This window comes from Tamandua tetradactyla, chromosome 23 (assembly GCF_023851605.1).
Source record: "Tamandua tetradactyla isolate mTamTet1 chromosome 23, mTamTet1.pri, whole genome shotgun sequence".
Lineage (NCBI taxonomy): Eukaryota > Metazoa > Chordata > Mammalia > Pilosa > Myrmecophagidae > Tamandua > Tamandua tetradactyla.
In genome coordinates this window covers 25,424,340-25,443,766 of record NC_135349.1, presented here as the reverse complement: position 1 = coordinate 25,443,766, position 19,427 = coordinate 25,424,340, and the positions used below count along the sequence as shown (strand labels likewise).

General features: G+C 38.7%; 1 protein-coding gene across 3 annotated transcripts in view; it reads right to left on the bottom strand.

Annotated features, from left to right (window-relative positions):
• XPO6 (exportin 6) overlaps window positions 1-19,427 on the bottom strand; it is a 173,759-nt gene that overhangs the window by 15,272 nt on the left and 139,060 nt on the right. For 2 of the 3 annotated variants that reach the window (XM_077141444.1, XM_077141442.1), the window contains 7 exons: window positions 18,922-19,014; window positions 17,008-17,077; window positions 10,555-10,714; window positions 7,601-7,693; window positions 3,522-3,666; window positions 1,530-1,676; window positions 542-731 (listed from right to left, as the gene is read on the bottom strand). In XM_077141444.1, coding sequence (XP_076997559.1) covers window positions 542-731; window positions 1,530-1,676; window positions 3,522-3,666; window positions 7,601-7,693; window positions 10,555-10,714; window positions 17,008-17,077; window positions 18,922-19,014 — 898 coding nt within the window. The remainder of the gene's footprint in view (window positions 1-541; window positions 732-1,529; window positions 1,677-3,521; window positions 3,667-7,600; window positions 7,694-10,554; window positions 10,715-17,007; window positions 17,078-18,921; window positions 19,015-19,427) is intronic. The other variant, XM_077141443.1, reaches the window with a different exon arrangement.

Below are 19,427 nucleotides of genomic sequence, written 5' to 3'. Positions count from 1 at the left end.
AATGTATTGCTTTTATGTATATATGCTATTCAAAGAGGGAAGGGTGTAACAGAGAAGATAGTATTTAACAAATGAGTATGACTGCCAAATCATTATATTGATATTTCTGTTGATCTCCAGTGCCTTGGAGCAGCTAGATGAAAAAATGAAAAATTGTGAAACTGTAACTCATACCAAACTTCAAAATTTGTTCTATAACTACTTGTTAAAAAAATTAAAAAATATAGATCAATAATTACATAAGGTTTATTTTATTTGTAGAAAGCACCACAATTAGTGCCTTCCATGGACTTTTCTCTTAGGTCTCCAGCATCTCTTACATTTTAAATGTAATTGAAGATGTCCAGCCAATGTGTGAACTGCATTCCATGGAAGAGCACATTCTGCCAGCCTGAATCTGACTTTTCCCCTTAGCAGCTGTGCAATTATGGACAAATGAATTCACCTCATGAGTCTTAGATATAAACCTCAAGTGCCAAAAGGGAGAATAATGCCTGCACCACCTTTCTCCCTGGGCCATTCCTGATAAAAGGTCACTTACTGCCATCCTGTGGCACCTTTCTTTGCGGGGCGACAGAATTAGGTTTCAGGCTGCGGTAATCCCGGGAAAGGGCGGAGATGAGGCTGGCATGGCTGATGGAGCGCACAGGCCACTGCTGTTCATTCTCGGGAAGGTTTGGCCATGGAAGCAGCAGGATGTTAGAGAGGGCTCGGCACACCAACACCTGAGCCTGGAAGAGACCATCAAAGGCATCCATCAAGGTCAGAGAACAGCAGACAGCTACACAGTCCCCACCCAACACAGCCTTTGGCATCCATCGCACACTGTGAGCTCAGGCCCCCAGGTTCCTGCCAACCCAAGGAGGGAAAAGAAATGAAGCAATGACACCAAATCTGGGTCCAATCCAACCCAGAGCTGGCCTCAATATTCACTCCTGGCACCTTCATCTCTCTGATATGGTTCACTTGAAGCATTACAGGAGAAATCACAAGTCTAACTTGTTCTTCAGCTGCTAGAAGAATCTCTTCTGACCTCCGGCACCAGGTCAGAAGCGATACAATCACATCCCAGGTGCTCTGAGATAACGGCTTTAGCTACCCCTATTCCCCGCCCCATCCTCTTTCTGTTGTTTTTAAACTTCTAGCCTGAGCTTCTTAGGTGGAGTCTAAGAAAATATGCCTGTCTGAGTCTTCTCAATCATAAAAAACAAAAACAAAAACAAAAACCCTGACTGTTTTGGACCAAAAAGAATGGAAAGAGGACTTTCATAACACTGACTAAATTACCACTTGTCAAAAGCAGCAAAATCTTCTCTGCATATTAGGAGGAGCTCTTTTATGAATGGAAAGGCACACTGACTGACTGCATTAGGAAGGGTATTACAAGACAGCATTGAGACTGTGTCAATGCCACAGTGTAAGAAATCTGAGTCGGCATGGCCAGAAAAAAGGCCAGTTTCTTCTTCCTTGGTTTTCCCAGGCCTGAGCCACACAGCTCTGGGGATCCCAGGAGAACCCTGGGACCTCACCTTATCAACAAGTCGCTGGGCAGAGGCATCAGTGATTCTGTTGAACACTTTCTGTACTGCAGGGATGCTGATCAGAAAGACTGGCCTCACAGTAGTGGCTAGTGAGACCAGTAAGTGGCACGCAGACAGCAGCAACTTGTCTTGGACCTGGGGAGAAAAGAGGTCAGCTCGCAGTAGACCATGTCAAACTGGTATTAGAGGAACTGTGATGATGCACCCTTCTCAAAAGGCAACCACAAGCATAACAGGGTTCGTGGCTATATCAAGAAATTTTTTTATGAGGACTCAGCAACAGGGTGTCCAATATTCTTTGCCATATCCACAGCTCCTGTCCTTAAGCCAGTACCAAATCTCCAGGTTTTTCCTGTTCATGGTCATTGAATTTTCTAATTCAGTAAGTCACTTCCCAGTCCAAGAATCTATAGGAGCTCCCTATCAGCCAGCTATTAAAGCCCTCAGCAATCCCCTTGGTACATCATTCAAAATCCTCTTCCCCTTCAAACAACTTGGGATTCTTCATTTCACCGCTCTTGTTCCAACAAAGCCAAGATATTTCTCGGGCCCCACCCACCTTCTGCACCACAGTAACCACACGAGACTCACCTACTTCCTTTACCTCAACATGCCTATCAAACACTTCGATTCTAGTACCATTCTGTCACCTTCAAATTAGCAAAGGAGAAAACTTTTATAGATGGTGCTAACACTTGTAAGACTGGTGAAAAGAGGACACAGAACAAGAGCTGGGGTAACGTAGAATTACTTAGGAAAAAAAAAACTGTAATTTCCTAAAACTATAAAATATTCAAAATAACCTTTGATCCTGTAACCCCCACTTATGTTAAGATAATTATCTAAAATCCAGGATAAAGCTATATTCATGAATATGTACATTTCAGAATTATCTGTAATTTTTTTTTAAATGGAGGCAACTTAAAAGTCCATCAATGACTAGGTAAATTACGGGACATACCCTTCATGGGATACTTTCTAACTCTTCTACAAATTATAATTGTAAACAAAATCTAAAAACATGAAAAACATTAAATTATTCTGTTAAAAGTGGTGTAAATGGTAATGTGAGGTGCATAGGTAGTTCAGTAGTCAAATTCTCACCTGCCATGCATGAGATCCAGGTTCAATACCCAGCCCATGTGCCCCACCCCCACCCCCAAAAAATGGCAGTGTGTAATTAAGACTACACAAAAAAATAGAAACAAACATCTGTGGTCTAGTAATAAAACTAGCAGTCTTCTCAGAGGACAATTTAACAGAATCTAATAAATTTACATTGATGCAACTTTCGACCCAGCAATGCATCCTAAAGACCCACTACCATATAAGTATAAAGATGCACATATGTTCACTATAGCCATATAAAATTGTTTAAATCGGGCAGTGCGATGATGGCTCAGTGACAGAACTCTCGCCTTCCATGCCGAAGACCCGGGTTCAATCCCCGGTGCCTGCCCATGCAAAAAGAAAAGAAAAGAAAAATTTTTAATTCTAAATTTCAGAGCTACAGAATAGTAACGGGCAATCTGAAAAAAAATGAAGTTGCTCTCTCTATATAAAGATCTCCAAGGCATACTGTTAAGCAAAGAAAGCTCTATCTCTACCTATCTACTAATTTTACTTATGTATATAAAGAAACAGAAAAAAGTCTGGAAGGATATAAAACAAACTGCTGATAACCTTGGGAAAGAAAATATCTGGGAGGAAGAAATTAAAGAGTACCTTAATTCTTAGTCTATAAACTTGAATAATACTTTACCTTTTCATAATGCCCATATTTTTTCATGTGGGATTTAAAGAACTAAAAATATTAACTTATATTTGAATACACAGGGATTATAATGACATAAAACACAGTTGTGCCATAGCAGTAAGAATTATGGGTCTAGTTCTGTGTAATATTTTTTATAATAAATGGCTACATGGACGGCAGGACAGAGAGTTAGATAAAAGATGTGGGCTTCGCTGGTTCAATACCTTGGTGCTTATGAGAGGTGTGATTGCATCCATGGTAGTAGAGATCAGAGAAACAAACTGCTGCGTATTCTGCCGATGGGCTTCACTGCAATACTGTGCTAACCAATGAGAGTAAGCCTGGAGAGCTGCCAGGGACTGAGCATGCCTGCGAAAAAGGAGAGAAGGTGTAACTGTAAAAATATATTGGCATTAACCATTTTCTTGCTCACACAGAGCCAAGCAATTAAAATACTCATCATCTAAGTACTGCCACCAGTGCCCAGAACATTGAAGTGGTTAGTTAATGTTTATTGGATCTTGTTCAATCTTTCTGTAAGACACATGAGTTTACCTGACAGGATGGTAAAATAATAAAACAGAATCAAAGAACTTAAAGTGATAATGTATCAACTTTGAAACTAGGAAAATGTAACATCCATAGCTGTAAACCAGTGTGTAGACAACCACTGGGTATTAATTTCTACTTTATTGAAATAAGTTCCTCAACTTTAAGCTTCCATCACATCATGGCCAGAGGATAACTTACACTGGCAGAGACTGTGTCAGGTTCCTGCAAGTTTCATACTGCATCATATGTTAAACAAAATACATATTTTAAAAGCTCAAAATTCATACAATAGACAGTAAACTTTTAAACCAGGTGAGGTTAATTGTTTAAGAGCATCAAAATACCAGGCCTTTTAAAAACTCTAAATATAATTTCACTACTTTCTGTATTAACCAAAAAGTAATCTATAGAATGATACTTCAGCAATTTTTCAAATTCTATCTTTCCTTTTTTGTTGATTAGCTGGCAGTCTTCTATAACAAGGGGTTTCCTTCCCTCCATCTTATTTAAAAAAAAATCACTATGGATGCATGGACTCTTTTTATTCAATGTTATAATTCATTATCATCCTTATTCTTTCTTGATGATGAAATTTTTAAGGCTGACCAGCTTCAGACATATAGCTCCTGTGTCCTCTTCATATATTCCAGACACACTGAGTACTTTCTTAGTTATTAGCTCAACAGGTTTCTCCCCTGTCCCCAGACTTAGAACCGGCCACTTCTCCAAGGAGCCCTAGTTCCTTTAAGTGGGGAATACATTTTAGAAACCAAGACCTGGGTACTAGGGGTAGCACTGCCACTGGGTGTCACTGTTCCTGGGACCTTTCGTGGACTAGTATATAGGCAAACCCAACTTTAAAATCAAACTTGGCTTCACCAATCATAGAGTAAACTAAGTGCCTCCTGATATAATGCAAGAAGGACCAACCACCACTTATGTAAACACTCCTACCAAAAATGTTTAACTTAAATTTGATACAGAGCAAACAACTAGACAAATCCAGATTGTGGGATATCTTAAATATAAATAAAAAGTTAGAGGACGGTGCGATGGTGGCTCAGTGGCAGACTTCTTGCCTGCCATACTAGAGACCTAGGTTTGATTCCAGGTGCCTGCCAATGTAAAAAAAATAAAAAGTTAAGGCATGGATTTCCTGAAGGTCAGTTGGTTTCAGTTTCTTTCTATCTTCTCCTCCCTGCTCCCCACCACCCCTTCCGCCAGGTTGCATGTGCACATACACAACTGGCATAACTGTTATAGATTCTAGGATACATTAAATTTAATGGTGCAATTCATAATCTGTTAGACATTGAATCAAATAAAGAGGGGTTTGAAGGATATTCCCAGGACAAATGGGGAAATCTGAATATGGACAATTTTAGATATTATTGTATCCATTCAATATTTTGAGTGTAATAATGGTATTCCACTTATGTAAGGGAATGACCTTGTTCTTGAGAGATACATGCTAAAATGGTGGTTATGTTGTCTACAATTTATTTTCAAATGGCTCAGTGAAAAAAATTGATGTGTTTGCAAATGTGTACAGAGACTGAACAAGAAACAAACGTAAACGTGGCAAAATAATAGTAATTGATTAATCTAGCTGAAGGGTCTGGGTATTCTAAGTGAAGCTTATAAGGGTATCCACTCTACTATTTTTTTCAACTCTTCTATAGGTTTAAATTTTTTTCCAAACAAGAAGCAAGTTAATAAGAGATACTAAGAACCTTAAAATAAGAAATTACAGATATTGGTAGTTCCAAGTGCATAGTGACAAGGCAATTATTTTGTATTTTATATTTAGAACACATTGATCATTTTGCTCTTTACTTAAGTTCAAAGTCCCGGAGGAAGGAGATCAAAGCCTGCCTTTGGAGTCTGAAAATTTCAATTTACCAAATTTACAGAGTTCCTCAAGGCTGGACGGAGAGAGCCTAAAATTTTTGGAAATCGTGTGCTAGGTGTTGTATTTATGAGCAAAGTAGCATTGTTCTGAAGAAAAGTTAAAAACTTTTAGTTTTTATAGTAAACAGATTGTCTTGCCATCATTTATTTAATTTATAGCTCAATAATCCTCTAGAACAAGGATGAGCAAACTTTTCCTGTGAAAACCAGAGTGTAAGTATTTTAGGTGTTGCAGCCCATGTACTCTGTCACAACTATTCAACTCTGCCATTGTAGTGCAGAAGCAGTCACAATTTGTGAATGAACAGGTGTGGTTCTGCTCCAATAAAGTCTTATTTATAAAAGCAGGTGTGGGCCGTATTTACACAGGCCATAGCTTACTAAGCCCCACTCTAGTCTACAGCAAGTCTTCTGGGCAGTGCATAGTCTCTGGGATCCGGCCTCATCTCCAGTCTCCAACCCTCAACCCTTAACCCTTAACCCCCCATGGCCTTCTATCTAATGTCCCTTTCCTAATGGCTTCTTAGCCTAGAGTTTCTCCAAGTGTGATCTTTAGATGCCCCATTTCAAAATAATCTGAGGTTTAATTTTTTCTAAAGCTTGTAATCATTTATTGATCATGATATGTCTTGTTACTAGAGTACTGAAAAAAATTTCCATGGAATTTCACCAAACATTTTTAGTAATGGAGTTAAACTTTTTAAAATAGCTTTTTAAAGCTTGCAGCTGCCTTCAAAAAAGAGATGTAGCTATAGGGGATATTGTGTGAGATTTGGGGGTTAAATATTTTATAGAGGGGGTTAATAAATCATATACTTACATTTTTTTAGTTACTACATATGTGGTATGGTGCATATTTTCATAGAATTCAGGCTTTTTTAAACAACTATTTTCACTACATAGCTCACAGACTCCTCAAATATACTTGGCATTATCAATTCTGCTTGTGTAATAAGAACAAGTGTAAATGGAAAAATCGCAAACTTCTGCTAAGCTTCTGTGGACTAATACTGTACTTGTCAAAGGTTTTTTTTTTCCTTCATGTCCATATTCGACAGTGTCTAGAAACCCATTTTGAAATCATTTGAAAAATTAAGTCATATATTGCCTTTAAAGCCTAATTCCTTTTTTCCATATAAAATATTGTAAACATGGTCTCGAGTTTTAAATACACTTTGAATTTCTCCTCTGAATTTTTAAAGTTACCGATGATCTCATTTATAAACACCAAATTCTGTCAGCTCCTATCATTTTATTTTTTATTCATTCAAAGTTGTTTTTCTTATATGTATTATACAAATATATTTCAGGGCCTCTTACCCAAATAAGTATTTGTAAATGCCTTAAAAAATAATAATAGCCTGAGGTTCTTGTTTGACAAATACTTGAGCCTTTGGCCACCCTGGTATAATCAGAATCTCTGGAAGAATGTGTTCCCCAAGTGATTCTGTTGTGCCCTACAGTTTCATTAACTGGTCTACAGGATAAGATGCATGGCATAGCATTCAATATCCACTTACTCTCAACATACCACCTAATCTCATCTCCAACACACAAACTGCCTGCTATCTCCCTAAATGTATGACTCTACACATTAGTTTGTGCTATTTTGTCCTCCTGAAACGACTACTCCATATACCCCAACCCCAACACTCTTCTATCTGATGAATTCCTCTTACTTCAACCACTCCTGCCACAAAAAATCTTACTCTCTTTCTAGGTGGGAGTTTTTCACCCCTTCATGGAGACCACCAATTTTCCTTTTTATCTATAAAAACATTTGGGAGTGGAGGATAGGGTCTTTCCTGAGACCACACAAAGCACCAAACTCTATACTCACACGTCAATGAGGTCGGGTTTCAATACTGATGGTACAGCAGTTTCAATGTTGTACAATTTTATCTGCGATCCATAAAGAGTTATTTTGACCAACCTGTTGACAAAGAAGCAAGTTCGGAAGAACAATCAACTTAGGGACTAAGATAGCCACGAACAGGCATGGTGCAAAGGTACCAAAAACAGCTCAGATTTACCTTTTCAAACAAAGAAGAATTAAGACAAGGACCAATCTTTTAATTTTATTCCAATGAAATAATCTGAGATGTGCACACAAGGATGCCAACTAAAGCATTATTTACAATGTCAAAAGTTTTAAAAGTCACATAAACATCCAACACAGAAGATACAGTATGATGTAATGCATTACAGACAAATGAAAGCCATGTTTAGAAGAATTTTTAAATGATAAATATTCAAGACATTTGAAGCATGAAAAGTCTACAACAAATATATATACAGAATGAATCACAGTTTTGTGTAAAAATGCACATCTGTTAATAGCAAAAAAGCTAAAAGAATGTTGATCAAAAATAAGCTTACATTATTTTTTCTTTAGATTTATAGCAGTTCATGCAAGAACTTATTTATAGTTACAATGTTAATCAGTGACACACATGACTAAAAAAATAAGGACAGATGGGAAAAAACATAGGTATTACAAATTATAGACTACAGTTAACAGCACTATTTTAATATTCTTTCATCAACAGTTAACAAATTTAGTACACCAAAATCCTATGGGTCAACAATGGAGGGGGGAAAGGGGTATGGGAGGATTTGGGTTTTACTTTTTATTCCTATTTCTGTTCTAAGAGTAATGAAAATGTCCTAAAATTGATCATGGTGATTTGTGCACAACCATGTGATGATAACATGAACCAGTGACTGTATACTTTGGGTGGTTTCTGTCATGTGTGAATATATCTCAATAAAATTGAAAATAATAATAATAAAAAGCTTTACAGGTCACCACTTGCTTGGGTGTAGAATGGAGTAGATGGACTATGGATGATTTTTCCCTCTACCTTTCTATACATCCAAACTGTCTACAATAAATATATATTTCCAAATCTAGAAAAGGAAAAAATATTTCTTAAAAAGCATGACAAGTTATATAAATAGGTGTGGCATGGACCTTTCTATAAAATTTGTAATGATAAAATCATCTTAGCTTTTATTTTAAATCAGTTTTTAAAATACATTTACATTTGAAACATTTTCAAAATGGGTATAACTACTGAATCATTATATTGGTATTTCTTCTTGATCTCCACTGTCTTAACAGAAGCTAGAAGGAAATACCTGAAATTGTGGAACTGTACTCCACACCATACTTTAAAATTTGTTCTATAACTACTTGTTAAAATGTACTTTGAAATTTATCACTTTTTTGTATATATGTTATATTTCACAATAAAAAAAAAAAAGATTCAAAAAATCATTAAATTAAAAGATAAAGGGGAATGTTTATCTGACCCCATGGTCTAATGCTTATGACTTCTGTAAATCAAAAACACCATAAATAAAATAAAAGACAAAATCCAAAATAAAAATAAAAAGTGTTTCAGATGGAAAGATATATAAGGCAAATATAGCAGAATGTTCACGACAGAATCTAGGTTTATGTATAGTCTTTCAACTTTTCTGAAGATTTGAACATTTTTATTTTGGCATGGGAAGGAGTTAATGTTTCCAGAATAAACCGAGACAATTTTAAACTACAAGTACAAGACTTTCAGAAACAAGCTGCTGAACCCACTGTTTGTTCAAGGGCTCACTGTACACCAGTGAGCAATAAATACAAAACTAATAGCCAGCACTGTTGGGAAATGGAAAATGCCTTTCCTGGTAGAGACAAAAAGTTATTTATTTCTAAATGAAGAAAAAAAACCACCCAAAACCTGGCTAATTTCTTTCTGTGCCGAACGAACTCTGTAAGGAAACCCGGGAAGAGATCTAAGACCGCTGAGATGGACACCAGGGAAGACAGCATATGTTTTTCTCAATACAGTACAGCAGAGGTTCTCAAACTTCGCTGAGCATAGATAGAATCAACTGGAGAACTTACTAAAAATGCAAACTCCCTGGACCTATCCCCACAAAACAACTCGTAAGTATGAGGAGAGGTCTGGAAATTTACATCTTTGAGAAGTATCCGGAGGACTAATGCCTGTGGATCATATTCTGAAAATTGCTTCTCTCTGATAGGGACAGTAAGCAAGACTTTATTCCAAGTAGAAAACCAGAGGTTTGAGCCACAAATTGTTCAAGGTTAGGAAGCAGTCAGAAAGGGGTACTTCCTGTCAACCAAGAAAGTGAGTGGGGAGAGGCATGGCTTCTCAATGTGAGGCCCTGAGAAAGGGAGTCATGGCAGTGGGGACAACTAGGAGTCAAGGCCACTACCATCAACAAGAAATACAGCAGTGTGCACCTCGGTTTTTCAGGTGTGCCTGATTCTTCAAGTCTTGTTCTGCACTAAGAATGAACTTCAAAACGTGCCTTTTAATATTTCTATGCTTAGCAGGTTTTAGTATTAGGTTTTGTTTTTTTGTCACCTTATAGGTCTTTTTATCCTATGAGGAAAGACACAAAGACTGACCTCACCTGTTTTCTTCTGAGACTAATATTGTCTATATGCAAGTTCTTCAATGAAATGAACAGATAATTTATATTCATGGAGGGCTTCTCTCTGTGCTAGACACCGTGCTAAGACCCTTCTCTCATTTAATTCTCACAATAAACCTACAAATATTATTGCCACTCCATCTTACAGACAAGGGACCTGAAGTTCAAAGAGGTTAAGTAACTTGCTCCACATCACACACAGCCTGTATGTGGCAGAGCCTAGAATTACCTGGTGCCAAAATGGAAGCTATCTGGCAATATGCTATCCTTCATAATAGAAGTTAAAGCTGAGTTCTGAACCAGGAACGGCTCCATAATGCAATGGCCTACCTCTCCACGACTGTGAGGGCATCACTGAACCGCGCAGCAAACACATCCCCGATAAAGTACTCGGCTAAGCGGCCCACAGCCTGCAGGAGGGAGCTCAAGTCTCTCAGGGAACAGTGCAATCGCCGGCAATCGTTTTCCGCTGTGATGTTCAACCTGTGTCCTGGAACACAACACCGCAAACAATTTTTCATGGAAAGAACACGCTTTAGTTACCACTACAGATCACAGCTCAGCCAGACAAGCTACACATTAGTGAAGCCCATCCTTCAAACAAAGCAATCCGCAGACTGCTTCCCAGTACTGGAGCAGCAGAACCAGGCATAGTCTGACCTGAAGCCCTATGCACATGTGTTCCAGAGGGAGAGATAGACAGTGTGGAAGAGGGGGGACGATTGTGCGGGGGGGTCCACCTTGGACTAAATAAACACCCCATCTGATTCTTCTGGCCCGTGAGGGAGGCACTTGATACCACCAATTTTACCTCTCAGGAAACATACACCCAAGGGGGCTCAGGAACTTGCCCAAGAAGGATCACATTTCCAGGACAGAGCTGGAATTCTAAGCTAAATCTATGTGACTCCAAATCTGCTACCTTTTTCACACGGCCCTGTCTCTGCATGAAATCTCCATCACCTGATAGGTGGGATTCAGTCCTGCTACAAGAAACAGGCGCACACTCAGCTTTCTACCCTAAAGGGGTTTTAAGTGACACTATATGGAATAAAAGGCCCAGGACTTACATTCAGAAGAGGTAGAGTCCCTGTCACTTCGTGGTTCTACGCCTCATTTAACTCTCTGGGAAAAAATATGCTACTATTTAATTCACCAGACTACTGGAAGGGCTAAGTTAGAATGTAAACTACAAAGTATTATTCAATGTTTGTAATTCTTATAACAAAGAGGTGATTTTCTAAGACCTGAAACTTTCTTACTTTTCAAAATAATTTCTTCCAGCTAAGCAAGGAGGATGCACAGATGATGGAGAAAAAAACCACCTATCATCTCCTGGCCCTATGTACCTCTCCTACTACTGTGCATAAAGACAATAAGAATTTTCAGGCCAGAAGAAAGACCGCTAAGTACACAGTTCCCCTTACAAAAGGTGGTAAACCCCTTCAGTGGGTCTCTCTGGGCTAAAAAGGGAAACCCCAACTCCCAGCATCAACAAAGAGGCCTCCCATGACCTCACTTCCTTCTACTACTGCACTGTATCATCTGGACCCATAGGTAACTCTCTGGCTTCTCATGTCTCTCCTCTAAGTGCTTTTCTCTGCCTGGACTGTACATCATTTCATCCTCTTCCTATTCAAAGCTGGCCAGTTCTTACAAATCTTTCATACTCACATAAGTATCATCTCTTCTGTGAAGCCCCTTTCCCCCATTTTCCCAACACAGAGAACATGCCTGTCCCCTCCTGCATCCCCCTCCCATCACACCTTGAACACATATGGAGATAAACTAATGATTTGCAAGTATATCCACTTACTGGATTATGAACTCCTATGGGGAGTTACACATCAGCACAGTGCTTGGCACAGAGTGGGTAACCATAAATGTATGAATCAATTAGATATGATAGAACAGATAGCAAACTAGAGCTGAATGGCAAATTTCGGGGCTTCATTTCCTCATACTCTCCTTTGGAATATTCATTTTTGTTATTTAAAGGAGACTATGGATAAGCAAAACTTATGGAGAAGAAAACAGTAAGGCTGAACACCTGTGAAGAAAGCAGTAGATGAAACCACAAGTTAATATGCCCCAGATCCTACACCAACTTCCAGGTAGCAAAGCTAGGAAGAGAGCCTGTGACAGCCCTTGAGAGGCAGGGTATCCTCTGGGCAGAGCATGGCAAAGAGAAGACTTTGGCCAGAGCTAGGTCATAATGGTTCACCTGCTAAGGTACAGGAGAACAAAAGGAAGGACCAAACCAGAAAAGGACCGTACCAAGAGAAAACCAATAACAAAGGCCAGTTTCAATCTGCCACAAACTACCCTGCCCCCTCCTCCTACAGTCCACATGGAGAATAGTACCTGGTACAGCAGAGAGACTTCTCAGCCTCCAGAAGCCCAGTGGAGGCTGCTAGCGCGGGCGTCTAAGGGAGAAGGAGCCAGTTCCTCCAGGCACAGAGCAAGCAGACGAACCCACAGAACAAACAGAACCACAAGGTATTTCTAGCCATGAAAGAGAAAACCCTGCCTTCATGGGCATAACACAAGAAAGCCCTAATCTCTCAGTTAAAAAAGGTACCAAAATTATCACCTTCTGAACAGCAAAGCCCTTCTCAGTGTTAGAGCTATGTAAATGAACACATGGAATAAACTTTTTAAAACCTGTTGCTCCTTTGCACATCAACTAAGCCTTAGTGTTCTATGCAAAATAAACCCTTAGGTGACAAACTTACACTGGAATTGGGTATAGGGATAGTACAGGCCCCAAAAGAGGAAAGAAAAAAGCTTTTTTTCAAAGAGTAACGGGACAGGTTACAGAATCAGTCCATCATTTTTCCTTTGCTCCATCTCCTACAAAGCTCCACTAGTTTTCAACTTATTCGTTGTACTCAATACCTATGACTAAATACCCAGTTCTTAAATATTTTAAGCATATAAGGGAAACATTCTGCGTTTCTCTTAAAAATCAAATCAAAGTATCATCCTAAATCAAGTTTCCATTTGAGTATGGTCCTTAATAGACAGTTACAAGACCGATTAAAGTCATCCTGACCAAGTCTCCCCACTCTGCCCTTTTGCTCCCTGCATCTGCAGATCCATCTGGCGCATAAGTCCTCCCCATGGCATTTACCCCTCACTGTCTGGGCCTTCAGTCTCTTCCTGGACTCCTCTACTGAGTACCAGGAGGCTCAATGGCTCCTGATGGAATCCTTCCATCTTTGGATAGTTTGGACAAAAATGCAGGGAAAATCTGTCCCTACAATTCCACCTTTTTGTCCCTAGTCCTCTCCTTAAGGGAGAACATAAAACAAGCGTTAAGTCTGATAACACAGAATAGCTATGGGGAGATGTGAAGACAGTAGTGGCATTCTCCCAAAACGCCTCCGGATTAGATACCCTTCTTTCCATTTCCCATGTCACCCTCCTTCTGAGAACCTTATTATCCTATCACTCCTCTCTAAATCTACCTTACTTTGTCTACCAAAGAATGTACACAGATGGAAAACAGTTTGGAATTCCTGGTATACATGCACGAGTGTGTAACTATTCATTTGAACCACATGAAACTTGATATTTGACTGTTTCTGACCTAACATTGTTACAATTCCACAGGGTTCTACTTACTACGTATGTACCATCTAAGGTTCATGTTAGTTGAGACTGCAGCTGGTGCTTTTCTACTCTATCTACAAGGCAGGCCAAACACACAGGCAGAAAGAAACCCAAATCAAAGCATCCTCCTCACCCCAAGTCTCACCTAGAAACTTAGTATCAGTGTCATCACCACCACAAAACCATTCAAGGCACCAAGCAAAATTGAGAGGGTGGGCCAGAGCTCCCACAGTGAAAAGCTGTTCAGATTCACCCACATTTTCTTCTATCTGGCTTAGGCTTAGATTTTTCTCCTAACAGCCCAGAACATCTGCAAAGTAAAACCTTTAGATAAGAATACTGCTATATATAGGTTTAGAGAGAGAAAATATCAAGGTAACACTAAAAGAAGTACTATCTTCCACAAACCAATTCATCCTGAAGTGCCCAGGTATTCTCTAAGTCACATCCAAAAAACAGCTCCCTAATAAATCACTACCCTGGAAAAAAATCTTAACGTTAAGCTTAATCCACTCCATTTTTGGAGAGGGAGAGGGAAGGGAGTGTTAGAAAATTAGCATGTGAGGTATTCAATTCTGAGAGAACAAACAAGTCAAAACTGAATCCCAGTAGAACAAAGAATTCAAGTCAGAAAATCTTATATATTATAGATGAAAAGATCTCTTAGGCAGGAAAGCTCACATCGCTAACTGGAAAAGTTAAAGGGGTTACTCAGGAGAAAGGCTGTCCCAACAAGTGAAGATCTCTCTATGAGAAGTGGCAGAAGTCAAATACAAAATAAATATGTCAGGGCCATATAATGACAGAAATGTTGTATAAAGGAAAAACAATAAGATTTCTTAATCCACAAAAGATAGGAAAGACAAACAGTAAGAGCCAATGAGGGCTCCCAAGAGCAAGAGAGGCACACATCAACTGCTGTGCCACAGACACAGAACACTTTTGCCTTGGTCTTTACTGAGGAATTGAGTTAGCCAACTTCTCTCTGGCAGCAGGAAGATCAGCAGAAGGCCCTCTGGGCTGGCTAATAACCCTGTTAACTGTCACTGCTAACCAAATTGTGTATTCTGTTGTTATAAAGGACCACAGCACCGGAAGAGGGCAAGAACCATGGTAGCCACAGGCTCCAGAATGACCTAAGAATTACAGACTGGGCTAGAGGGGAAATGTGGATGAAAGGAACAGGCCAGACCCTATCAGCAGAACTGAGAACAAGGTTTCTCTTAAGCAGCAAAAAGGCTGATGAATATAGGGTAGAGGTTAGCCTGGGGTGGGGTTGGGGTGGGGCATGGGAACCAGAGAACAAAATGAACTCAAGAATTTCAATTTTTTAACAGCTTTTGCATAGAAATCTTAACTTTTAGGCCACCAAGAAATAGAGCTTCATCGTGGATAAAAGAACTCCTTTTAAAATGGCAAATAAGTACTTCTTTGGCCTGAGAGGTTTTACCATTGACACATGCACCAAGAACCAGTGCTGAAGATGAGGTTCATAAATGTGAAGAGCCATGCATACCCAGTAAATGGACTTCAATGAGGGCAGGTATGAAATATTTCAACTAGAAAAAAATAAATCAGGCTATCATCTCTGAGTTATCAGTTATATCTCAGAAAAAAAGATTTAAGACTCACTGCAGATTTTCACCTGAAGACAAACTCAATGTAACGTAAGAGTCAGTTATAACACTGGAAAGGAAATGTACGGGGGGTTGATTGGGAAGAAGGGTACATATTTGTTTTATTTTTCTTCTCAAGATTAAGAATAATGGCTATAGAGTCCTGAGAACATTCTAATTTAAATAGGAGCCCTGAGGGAGAGACCACCTGGGCACAAATTATTCCCAAGAATGGATTCTGGAAACAACCACAACATTTGTAGAAAGTCAAATGATTCTCCTTAGTGCTGACAGCATACTTTACAGGAAAGTTTGCCTTGAAAAGCAGTCTTTTAAAGTTCTCTCTAAACTATTCTTACCCTGTCTCCAAAGCCTGGCCCTGCACTTGGGGCATGCCAAGTCCCATCAACCTCCTGGGGCCCACAGTCATGGAAACAAGCCGTCATGGGCCACTGAGAAGGGCAGCCTCAGAACAGCCTCCTGTGGAGGCTCTGCCATGAATAACAAGCTTCTCCCCAAGATGGGCTGCACTCTGGGCAGTTCTGTGCCAGGCTGAAAGAACTCAGTTATACAACAGAGGGGCTGCGGTCAGAACCAGGAACAACTCCTATAAGAAAACCCTACGAGGAGCAGAGGGAAGCATAGGCTGTGCAGCAGAGGACATGCACGCTTGTAAACACAATGTTAGGTTTCTGGTGTTTTCAAGCAGCAAAATGAATGTCAGATTTTAGTTAATTCAACTTTTTATCACTTCCCTTTATACCATCTTGGGAAATTAGTACTAATGGGCTATGTGGCCTTGGATAAATTAACATCTCTGAACATCAATCTCCTCTTCTGTAAAATAGAGGTAATTAGCCATAGTTCTTACACCTCACAGGACAGCTGTGAGAATTAAATGAGATAACATAAGTAAACCATTTAATGTAGTGACTAGCACGTAATGAATGTTCTACAAATGGAAGCTATTATTATCATTATTAATATTAACAAGATAACAAAATGCTAACTCTAAACCTCAAGCAGGTGAAACTTTGAATGACAACCTTCCCAACTAGTTATATTCAGGGCAATTTACAACAGAAAAGCTAATAATTACTAACTATCAGTTATTTTCCTTGCTCTGGAGCTGTTCCTATGTCCTGATTAGAAAAAAAACAAAAAAGAAAGTGCACATATGCAGGAAAAGTCTAAGGTTATTATTATATTATTATTAAGATTACTTGCTGGTTTAAAAGATATAAGGAATAATCCAATTTAGGGTTTTAGTAAGTCCTACCTCTTTGCTGTAAATTAGCTTCTTTTCTCTAACTGAAACACCTCTAGAATATACTGTTATAACTTCATCTTTCCCTTCCCCAGAGCTCCTTTTTCATGACTTTCTTTTTTTTTTAAGTTTTCCCTGTTTAGAAGTGGGGAGAGATGGAGAGGCAAAGAGGCGGCAGTGGAGAAATCATGTTCTGACAGTAAAAAGGCAATAATTAAATATCAATCCCATTTTTTTTTTTTTTTTTTTACTGTTTGGTTAAATTAGAAAATAAAACCAGTTTACCTGACCCTGAAGTAACTATAAACTGCTGTAACCCCAGATAAACTTCTAAATTGTCCTGAAGAACAGGGAACTGAAAACAAAGAAACAAAGATTTCTTAACAATCATAAACGCAACTTTTAACAGCATTTTAACATTACAATACTACACGTACCAAGGGGGTGGGGGTGGGAGGCAGGATCAAAATCTATTCTCTGGGACCCTTCTCATGCAAATAAAAAGAGGTGGTTCCTCCTCAGGGCAACCTCCTCCCAACAGAAATCATTAATAATTACTATTTGGAATAAGAAGGAAAACAACACATCAATTTGACACATTTTTTTTCAAGCAAAGTAAAAGTGACTATTATGTACAGGTCAGAAGGCACCACGTCCCAAAATGATCTATACCTTCTGGAGCTCTGAGACGGGGCCTTACTTCACATCAAATCCAAAAGAAACCCTACCGCTTAAGAGACATACCAGATAGACCTTATTAAGTGCCCATGTTCATTGTAACATTATTCACAATTGCCAAAAGACAGAAAGAACCCTGTGTCCATCAACTGATGAAAGGATAAAGAAAGCGTGGTATATAAATACGACAGAATATTATCAAATGCAGTCCCTGATGCATGCGACAATGTGGATGAACCTTGAGGACGTTATGTTGAGTGACGAAAGCCAGACACAAAAGGAAAAATAGTGTACGATATCACTGATATGAACTAACTATAATAAGCAAACTCACAGAGTTAGAATTTATAAAATAGGTTACCAGGAGAAGGTTGGGATTAGAGAATGGGGAGTTGATGCCTCACTTCTACAGATTTTTTATACAGGCTGAGAGTAAAGACTTAAAAATGAATGGTAGTGATGGTAGCACATTATTATGAGTGCACTGAATTATAGAGGTGAATGTGATTAAAGGGGAAACTTAAAAATGTTTACATTACTAAAACAAAAATTAAAAGATAAAATATAGGACTTGAACAGTTAGGGGAAAAAAACCCATCTAATGTAAACTATGGGCAATAGATAATAGCAAAATTTTAATAATCTTTCATCAATTGCAACAAAGGTAACTACTGTTAAAAAAAATAGCACAATTATAAAAAAGTGCTGTCATCCAGCGTAACAAATGCTCCACACCAATACAAGGTGCTGGTGGTAGGGTGATATATGGGAAGCCAGTATTTTATGCATGATTGTCATAAATTCTCTAATAAATTTCTTTTTTTTTATTAAAAAAAGTACGTGGCAAAGCGAAAAGATGGGACAAATTATCTGAAGGTCAGTTTCCCTGTTGATTTAGAAAACAAGATTTCATAACCAGAGGTGTATTTTTTTATTTCTATTTTTTATTTACTCACTAATGCCATACATTAAGATAAAAATAAGACCTTACTGTGACAGATAGGTTTCTAAGAAAGGTATATGGCAAAGTAAAATGGCACTTTCTATGACAGAGATTACAAGACACAGCTGGGCACACAATGCAAAAGCTAACCCCAATAAATTATATTGCCCTTGAAGAAGAGATGGACTTAACAAAATCTATTCAGATAATAAAATTTCTGTAAGCACTACCAAGTAAAATAGAATCAGTTCCTTTGAAAAAATACTCCACCACAGGCAGAGAACATTAGCAATTTGCTGAGAGTGGACTTTACTAAGGCTAAATTTTCAGCAATGTAAGTTTCATAAATAATTATCTCCTCTAACTGCTCTGGCCATTTTTGAGCTATCAATGAAGACATTAACATTAAAGCATCAGTAAAATCCATATTATATCCAAGAGTTTGGGTAAGAAAAACAGTTTCCAAAGGTTGATTTGAAATACTTTGTGATATAAGTAAGCAAAAAAGTTTTTCTCATCATGCCATATGTACAGGGAAATTACCAGAATCTTCATTCCCCTCCCAGATGACTAGTTACCAGTGTTGAGAAGGCATGGGTGGGAAGAAGCTCCATCACTTTGGCTACCACCTCCAAGCTCTGGCGTAAGTACCGCTGCCACTCTGTCTGCTGCTGTGGAGGGAAACACAGAGCAATCAGCTCTCCCAGATAGGAAGAATTTAGTCATCTTCTCTACCAATCTGTTCTTGGCCTCAAGTCCACTCTCAAAGATAGAAAAATATGAAGAATTGGAAAATGATGCAACCAGGTTATTTGTTACAGGCCAAGCTAGAATATTTTTAAGAATCCAATGGATTAATTCCATAAAAGCTGTTTCCTCAGAAAGCAAAATGATTACAGTGATCCACTTAACAGAATAACCTACTTTCCTCAAAGAATTATAAGAATACAGAGAGAAAAGAGCCACTTGTAAGATGATGAGTCCCTTCGATCTCATCCCTCCTAGAGTAACTGGTCACACACACGTTCTAGGACAGTCCATGACCATGTTCATAAGTGTAACTAAACTAACTAAATCGGGGTCA